The sequence below is a fragment of the Brachyhypopomus gauderio genome, chromosome 16, assembly GCF_052324685.1.
Source record: "Brachyhypopomus gauderio isolate BG-103 chromosome 16, BGAUD_0.2, whole genome shotgun sequence".
NCBI lineage: Eukaryota > Metazoa > Chordata > Actinopteri > Gymnotiformes > Hypopomidae > Brachyhypopomus > Brachyhypopomus gauderio.
Window position 1 is genome coordinate 14,091,981 of NC_135226.1, and position 9,851 is coordinate 14,101,831.

At 43.5% G+C, this 9,851-nt stretch overlaps 1 protein-coding gene across 1 annotated transcript in view; it reads right to left on the reverse strand.

Annotated features, from left to right (window-relative positions):
- Window positions 1–6,921: 6,921 nt before the first annotated feature.
- The window catches only part of irs1 (insulin receptor substrate 1), a 13,807-nt gene continuing 10,877 nt past the window's right edge, over window positions 6,922–9,851 (reverse strand). Inside the window, exon 2 of the mRNA XM_076976055.1 lies at window positions 6,922–7,942. Within this exon, the coding sequence (XP_076832170.1) occupies window positions 7,938–7,942 (5 nt within the window). The 3' untranslated portion in view covers window positions 6,922–7,937. The remainder of the gene's footprint in view (window positions 7,943–9,851) is intronic.

Consider the following 9,851-nt stretch of genomic DNA (forward strand, 5'->3'; position numbering starts at 1 on the left):
CCACTCTAACAATCTGTCTGACTTTTATTGTGCTGTCTCAAACTGCACTCAAAGTTAAAAAGAGGGGAAAATCAATAAATAGCCGAATAAATAGCCAGCAAACATGTAAAATGAAGTAGTTTAAATTACAATAACGTAATAGAATAAACCGTTTATATGTAAAACAGTTGAGGTCGTTGCTAACTTGTTGTCCTGACCTATGCAAATCCATTTTACCCTTGATGAGGTGCCACGTGTGTCAGATGGGGATCTATTTTAGATGCAGCCGCGACGTGACCTTTCGGAACCAGCGGAACACCGTGTTCCACCGCAATAAAACCTTCATTGGAGCGTCTTACAACCGTAAACCTCATGGCCAGACTCCATGCTATTACCCTGTTTACGAGGTGAGCTAAAAGTTCACATTCTGCAACGTATCCTTTCGTTAATCTGAGTCATACACGTTCAAAATGAATTATCTCCGATATTAACCCCACTTCTAATGGGCGCTGCATGACCGTTCTGGTATTTTGGGACTGTTTGTACCGTGACTGGTACTATAAAGCCCTATAAACAGTGGACAGTGTTCCCTTCCGCTGCCTCGAGCTAAATTTGGCCAAGGGACTAATCGAGTGATGGTCTCAGAGATGAGCACAACTTTATAGGCCCTTGTGAGCAACACATGCAAACCGCATAGTGAAAGGTGAATGGGGCAACACTTAAACCTGAATGCCTGATTGAATTGCCCCGTGCACGTGTCTTGACTGGACCCACGTTGAGGTTGATGATTGTCTGACAAGTTGGATCAGGTGGAAAAAAAAAACGGTATGGGTTGGTGGGTTAGTAGCTGGCCTCTGACTTGACCTCACCTAAAAAAAACCCCCCAAAAACTGGGAATTCCATGCGCAACCATGTCTAGGGTTTGAAGAGAATGGGGTGAAAAGGAGAAAATATCCAGTGAGTGGCAGTTCTGTGGGTGCAAATGCCTTGTTGATGCCAGAGGTCAGAGGAGAATGGCCAGACTGGTTTAAGCTGATAGAACGGCAACTCAAATAACCCGTCGTCACAACTGACGAAACTGAGGCTACAACATGCACAGGCTCACCAAAATCGGACAATAGAAGATTGAAAAACGTTGCCTAGTCTAATGAGTCTCGATTTCTGCTACATTCGGATGGTAGGGTCAAAATTTGGCATCAACAACATGGAAGCATGGATCCATCCTGCCTTGTATCAACGGTTCAGGCTGGTGGTGGTGGTGCAATGGTGTGGGGAATATTTTCCCGGCACACTTTGGGCCCATTAGTACCAACTGAGCAGTGTCAACACCACAGGCTACCTGAGTATTGTTGCTGTCCATGTCCATCCCTTTATGACAACAGTGTACCATCTTCTGATGGCTACTTCCAGCAGGATAACATAAAACACGAATCATCTCAGACTGGTTTCTTGAACACAACAATGAGTTCCATGTACTCTAATGGCCTCCACAGTCACCAGATCTCAATCCAATGGAGCACCTTTGGGATGTGGTGGAACGGGAGATTCACATCATGGATGTGCAGTCGACAAATCTGCAGCAACTGCGTGATGCTATCATGTCAATATGGACCAGACTCTCTGAGGAATGTTTCCATACTTTATTGAATCTATGCCACAAAGGATTAAGGCAGTTCTGAAGGCAAAAGGGGTCCACCTTCTGTGTGTGTAGGAATATGTCTAGACACAGAATGTCACCTTAGCTTCTGTTACTGATTCTGTGTTCTTTCTCACCAGTTTTGCTGAGAACTAGATTCGTGAGTTAAAGGAGACACAGTTTAATTATTATGAAAATATGGTGTCTTGCATTGGACCCAAATTAATAAAAATTAAACATTTGAATTTTTATTAATAATAGTTTGCTCTGGTAAAAACATGGTGCAAACTAGTTTTGCTCTAACAAATGAATATGTTGGAAAAACCAGCAGTGTAACAATATTGTAGCTTTTGTTACTAGGGTTATAGTTTGTCAGGATATCATATAAATTGTAAAGGCAAAATGCACAACATGAATATTTTTGTTTCTAGTTTGTAGTTATTATATTTTCTATATTTTCTTTTTGCTGCTGGGGTAAAGAAATGTTTTAAAATGTCAGTCGACTGGACACCACAGGTTTACTTATTTAAAGTGTGAAAGTGATGGATCACTGCTACTTTGCCATCTGTTTCAGCGACGCTCTGTTCTTGTGGTGTAGGTCATGTTGTTGTTCATTATGTGACAAGAACTCACGTTTCTCCTCCATCTGTCTGTTCCTCTCAGAGTCAGCTGAGGACACACACGTTATTCCTCAGACTGCATTGCTCTGCCTCACATATATCACACCATACTACACTTGTGCACTGCCCTTCATATATCACCCCATAAAACATCATACATCTCTCTTTTATACATCACCCTCTAACATGCACTCGCTCTCTCTCCCCATAACACACACCGTTTTCTGTAATGGGAAGTCTTTCATCCCAAAACACACACACACACACACACACACACACACACAAGTTTTGGTTCTCACCACATAACACACTCTCACTCTCTCACCACATCCATTCTTCCTTGCTTACTGTTTCTCGTCTGTCTCACGCGTTTGTGTCTTACTCTCTGTGATGCTTTGCACCTGTTTGACTGCATGCATAATAAAAACAATAAAGATATGTTAAATGGATGTGCATATTATAAAAGTAAGTAATATTCTGTTAATGAGAATATGTCTCTTCATTCTGTTCCTTCCTGTACAGCTTATGCTGTTTTCTCCTGTTTCCAGTGTCTCTGGTTTCACAGCTATTCCCCGAGCTGGGACTGAACTTTGCAGGGTGTCTGTCTCTGGGTTTATTGGTCTCATCCTGCAGCTTACAGCTCTGGAGAAGCCATCTCCAACATCTGGCAACCTCTGGCCTTGTGAGACGTCCCCGGCCTTTAAAACCGCAGCCTCCCACTATGAGCTGACCGCGTGCTTCTAATTCCTATAACTGGGTCACCTGGTTACCTGTAAACATTCTTTAAACAGGCATTTTGGGGGGGGGGGAGGTGGCGGAGGTCAAAGGGTCCAGTGGAACCTGATAGACCCATTGTTTTGAACCTCAGTGCAGACTTAAATCATTACACCCATAAAGCACAGAAGTTCATAAGCCATCAGACACAGTAAATCAAACTGGAGCAATTACTTCCTGCACCTGCCCACAGTCCCCATGTACACTGTGCCTCTGCACGTTTTTACCCACATCCTTTTTTTTTCCAGCTTCCCCCTGGGCTCTTTGTTGTGAATAGTTTCCAAAACGTGAGAAACACACTGGTAGAGATCCATGCCTCAGGAAGTTATGGGTGGACGTCCCCTTAGTGAGAAGCCTGTGTTCTGGGTTCAAAGGAACCAGGAGGCCAGGTGATGACAAAGAACTTCAGGAGAATGTCCATCAACAAGATTCAAGCCCACGTCCTTTTCAGAGTAAATGCCAAAGCATAGCCATAAATCAACATAGCTGGCCAAGATAGGCATTTCAATATCAAATCCTCTCTCCCTCACACACACAAGGAAATATTTTGACGGGTCATCACCTCTATTCAGTAGTGGCTTGCATTCTTCCAAGTCCATCTGCACACATGCGCACACGAACTAAGGAGATCTGTTATTCCTTTCACAGAAGTCCCAACGCTCTTCTGGATGACATGATGTCTGGGTCTGCACCGATGCTGAGGTGCACCTCATTCTTCCTTTCTTCGTTCTTGTGGTTTTCTCCCACTCTTCCATAAGAATTTCCATATGTGTTCGGCCAGGAATCCGAACATCATACCATGGCTCAAATACCTCTGGAAGGTTCCTATGTATCACTGGACCTCAAACCGTGATGGCTTTAGCACAAGGAAAAATCAAAAACTGGGGTACGTGTGCAAGTGAGACAGACATCGGCCAGATCTAATCGTGACACTTATACAGAATTTAAAAGGGAAGTCGTAACTGAAAAGTTTGCAAATTACCACAGAACTTCACTTCTTCATACCTGTCCTTCCCTGTCTGGCTTTAGAGTCCAATCCTGAGTTTAAAACAAATGAGGAACTGTCCAGTTTTAAGTTTCAACCATCGCAGTATTGAGAAAGCCAAACTATAGGTTCTACCATACCGAACCACGGAGCAACCATGGTGAAACAGAAGATCATGCCTGAACACAGCATTCCTATAGATGTTTTCTGCAGCTTGTGGTGAACATCGCGTTTAGGTTCACCACACAACAAAACACATTACTGGAGAACTCTGCAGAACCAAAGTCACCTACTGTAGACTTAAGGCTACGAGACCTCCGATACGGGCCACCTCCATGGAGAATGCAGCACGAGGTAATAGACAATAGTCAAGAGGCAGCGGTCTAGTTCAAACTGGTTCAAAGTGCCAGTTGTAGGAACGCTGTGGTTCCTTATGTGGACTTTAAATCTCTGATAAAAGATGGACTGCAGTTTTGAAGGCACTTTTTTTTTTAGCATTGTAACAAAAAGGTTCGAGTATTAAAGGCTTTTTCTAAATCATCTACAAAGTTTCTAATGATTAATTAATAATCATTAATTAATAATCATTAAAGAGCACATAAATTAAAATGCTCTGCCACTGTATGGACTATTCCTAACCAATGACTAGGAAAGAAAATGCAGAGAGGGGGGAAAAAAAGACATGAGAGAGGATTCAAAAAAGATAAATTTCTAATTTATTACAGAACAGGATTCCAGAAGATACCATTCTTCGAAATAAGAGGGGAGAGGAGGGATCCATAATGTCCTCACCTCACTGCTGGTGCAGTCATGCAGTTATGCATGTATATTCGTTATGTATTTAGAAATCCATTTTTGCTTGGCTTGCCTGTATTTGCTGTATTGTTCATGCCTCGCCACCTGTTCAGAACAGTCTATCTGATTCTTTAGTGTATTAATTTGACCATGCAGCCATTTTAGATTGATTCACTCATCAGAACTGTCCATTATTCATTACATACATACATTATATACAGTGGAAGACAAACTAGGTCATTTGTCCACGTACAGATTGGCAGAGTGATGTGATCATTCAGTCAGGTTCTAGAGAAAGAGTTCATATACACTGAATAAAATAGAAAAGAGAAAATTGTTGATCATGGCTTAAACAGGTTACAAAACCCTACTGCCAAAGGCAGGGCTGTCAGAGTGGCTTACATTTGCACAGGGGAAGGACTTCTTGCTATAGGAGTGACATGTCTCGATAATTAAAAACACACCCTCTAAAGGGCCAAACCCTTTCCCACCTAAGTAACGGAGTACACATCTTACTATAAACAATTATTTGCAGCAATAAACAAGCTGCAATTGCAAAATAAGAACAAAAAAACAAAACACCCCACTTGTCAACCATATCCCAAGTCTAAAAGCAAAACGATAAATACTTGTTAACACAAAATCATGAATGACATCCATATTTAATAATTTACATTATTAATTTGTGTCAATGTTTTTCCCACATCAGCAGCAAAAGTGACACTTTGAGACCCTTTATCTTTAGATCTCTTAATTCCTGTCGACATGACCCCAAGATTGTGTCATGGGGAAAGATATTTTATGCAAAAATAAAATGAAATAAAATGTGATTAAAATAAAAATCAAACTTAGAAGACAAGAAGGTACAAACAAATGCACTGGCGTCTGAGGTTTATCAGTACTGCACTGTAAGTCATAGACATACCGCAACCTGTAAAACTGCTTGTTAACAATGTTCAGTCATAAATAACTCAACGGAGTGCTGCTGGAGCCGTTGGACCAACACACAGACTACTTAAAAACAAACAAAAAACAGTCCATGTAATATCAAAAAGAAACTAATGTCCTGAATGATGAAGTTCCCTGTGTGAGTGGCAGGATGTCAACAGTACCGTTTGTTCTCGTGCCTCTTAATAACTTGAGTGAAATGATAAAGAAATACATTACCCACAAATCCTAGTTATGCTAATGAAAGCTGGAGGATTTGTAGACTTTAGGCAGATGACGTACCGAGTACTGAACTACTAACATGCAGTTCTTTATTTGAATTTGGGGGATTATGATTCTGTTAATATCCGCCCCTTTCATCTGTGTCACAAGCAATCATGTGACATGAATTGCTCCAATCAGATTTGAGCACCATTCAGGTTAGGCTCTTTCGTTACTGCAGTGCTGGTAGGCAAGGCAAAATGGCAGCAAAAACGTGACGACACAAATCTACACTGAATGTGCAAGGTATGAAACAATCCGGACCTGTGCTTAGCCTGAATGGCGTATCTGCTGTAAATCTCAGATATATTAACACAACTCAGTACCCAAACAGCAAATAATCCATTGACTAACAAACATATATTACATAAGATTAATGACATGACTCAGAAATAGTCCACAAAGAAGGTGTACAAGGGTCACAGTGTGTGTGTGTGTGTGTATGTGTGTGTGTGTACGTGAGGATGATCATGGTTGTCTCTGCATAAACACAATGCATTATCTCTTCATCTCCTGAGGTGATCAGGCATGTCTCCGTCAGGTCTGAAGGGTATACCATGAAGCAAGTTCAACACCGCCAGGATCTTCTTGAACAAGGACTGGATTTACCAAACCAGGTTCACAAATGGGCTTAATTGACCCTAATATCCCCAAATGCAAGTAACGGTAGAAGTAAATCCAGACCTTTAGCCTTTCGAAACTGAGTGTGCTTCCCATGGTCTTCAATGAAGATGAGCACATTGTGGCCTCTCCCTGTTCCTCTCAAGGTCTCCAACCATGCTATTATTGAGCTTTGATCAGGCTAGCTGCTTCATACGTTTGTTACGTCTTTTAAAAGACTCTGTGGTTTATAATTATGGAGGGATCTGTTATAGCTGAATTCTGAATTTACGAAGCATGAAGAACATCTAGAACAAGAGACCCGTAGCCTACCTCAGAAGACAGGCCTATTCTTCTTTTTTTTTGCATGTATAAGTATTGTTGTTTTAAGCAAACATCGACTTCTCTCATTTAGCCAGGAAACAGACTCTTGTACCTCAGCAGGCCCAACACAACCTGCTCGAGTTGTATGTCACCACAAGCGGGTTACATATTGGGCCACCATCGCGCTACAGTTGAGTGTGAGCTAAGCCCATAATTAGCCTGCTAACCCAAGAATCCTGCTTCGCGGTATACCGCCCTGGTGGGTCCGTACTCATGTGCAGTAGCGTACACAGCATGGGGTACCATCAATAAAGACGGAACAGGAGGAGAAACATTATGCTGAAATAAAACACAACACGCATAAAGGAGCACCTTAAACTGACTTGCACGACATCCCTGTACCAAAACACTGCTGTACATTTTTCGGACTTTCCGGGAGTACCGCCCGGCAACATAAATAGTTTGAGCGTTAAATATTAGCGTAGTTGTAGACGCAGTAAAGGCCGCCAAGCTGTGTTCTGCCTCTAAAAACCTGTTGCTGGGCTACAGCGGCTATAGAGTTTGTATCGCCCAGGTAACAGTTCTCGTGAAACGGCACTGTGTATGAGAACCTGCCAAGAGATGAGGTCTGTTCGGAGGACGCGGCTCTTTGGAGGGTGGGGGGAGGGGGCGTGGTTGGGGCAGGGGGCGGGGTCACTGCTGATCCCACCGCCACGCCTGCATGTTGGTGATGGCCAACCAGTTCTGCCGCTGTGGGCTCCGTTGGTGGGGCCACGTCCCCCACCCCTCCCCCGCGTGTGCAGGGTCCCCCGGGGTACTGTGGTTTGTTGAGGACCAGCGTTTTTGTGAGGTCGCAGTATGTGCTGGGAGGTCCGGTTTGTAAGGGTAGCCTGAGGTCCGGCTCACTGAGGTCCAGCTCACTGAGGTTTGCATGGTGCTGAGGTTCTGAAGTCCAGTTTGGCACAGAGGGACACAGAGTGAATGTGACTGGTGGGGAAATGTGGTTATGTGGTTTTCACTCTAGGGGGAAGAGAAACAGAGAGAAAGGGGAGTTACACAACAGGACGCAATACAGATCGACACAAAAAGACCAACATGGCATTTGGAAAGACAACAGACACTTTATTGGCACTTCCACACACACACACACACACACACACACACACTTCCTCTTTGCTAGCTCCTCTCTCCTCCTTCCCAGAAGCTGAATTAGCCAACAGCTGAGAAACCCAAATGCTACCGTTTCCCAGGAAACACCCAGAGAGAAGTGCAGGCTTCATGACATCACCGCATCACATTAGGCAACGGAACGCTCCATTCATAAAGCTTCATAATGTCTCATAAAGCTGCCCTCAGCGAGCCATTCCAACTTCTGCACTCTGACTGACATTCTGCCCTCACTCTTTCTGTCTCTCTCTGTATCAGAGTGCTCGTCACTGAATCGTCTTCCTCAACTGTGATCAGATGACAGGCATTCAGCGAGCAGTAAAGGGCCCCAGCACAGTCGGGAAGGAAAGGGCCTTAGCACGGAGTCAGGAAGCAAAGGGCCCCAGCGCAAAGCAACCTGAAAAGCAAGCCACGACTCCGAGTGTCACGCAGCACCCATGTGGGCGCCAGTGCAGGGAGTGCGGGCAGGCCTAGGCCCCAGATCAGAGCCAAACCTCATCTATAAATACAGCGGCACACGGAGGCATGGATCTGCAGCTCTCACAGTGGGGCTCCGACAAACATGAAAGTCCTCCCTCACATCTCCGTGGCAAGCGCTTTTATAAGAGCCGCCGTTTTTAGAGGTTCGCTCCTCTTTACTTAGGAAACCGGCGAGCTGGCGGAAATTGCAGAGGGGGGAAATGAAAAGCCACCAGGACTGAGCAAACATGTCATGTGGGGAAAGAGGGATGGTCAATGTCACTCAAGAGACGACGACGCCCCCCACACACACAAAATAGGAGGAGTTCAAGAGGAGGCGTGGAATGCTGGGAAGAGTTTCTCTGCCTCTTTGGATAGTCAGTTGTTGTCGTTCCCTTTTTGTATTTGTGACATCACAAACGCAGAAGTCGCCGTGACACATGGGCTTTTGTGACATCATAATGGCATCAGTTGCATCCTTTTAAGTCATTCTTATAATTAACACCATAACTACATGAACTTTGAGAGAAAATTCATTTTTGTATAACCACTTTGTAGAACATTCTAGAATTGTTGGCACATATTCAAGATATATATTCAATTAGTAATAGAGCTTTATTACCAAAATAAAATAGAAAGATATTGTTCTGATTATCCAAGATGTTAGAAAGCTGCCTGACTTGCGGCTGCTTCCTGCATGGTAAACGACTTTCCAATCCAGCATATATCAAATTAAACTACTATAGCCTCTTCCACCCAAGTGTATAAATTATCTGAACCTTTAAATGCATATTTCTCCTATTTCACACCTGGAGGTAAATAGACTGCAGGATGCCCAGTTTGGAATGGGCTTGAGAGATAAACAAATTTTAAAAAAATCTAATTAAAAAGTGTGCGGAGAGGGGAACTTTTCCCCTCCAATTTTCCAAATATTGAAACAATAAAACCACTTCATGTGCCTGGGTTTCCTAGGCACCATGAAAATACTTCCAAATGTCACAGCTGCTCTGCAGAAGGCCATCTTACCATCTTATACTATGTATCTTCTACAGAAAACACCAATAACCACACAATGTAGGAGTAATGATGCCTTAGTAAGTAATGATGCAGTAGTAAGTGCACGCTGGGGGTTATATAGTGAGTAATTCCATATAAGGGCATGAGAGAGGGGTGGTGCTCATCATCCAGCAGCTCAATGAACTAACGTCATTCAGGCATGTATACTTCACACACACATGCGCACACACGCACACTCGAACGCACACTCGCACGCGCACACACACAACCTGGGAGTAGGGAGACA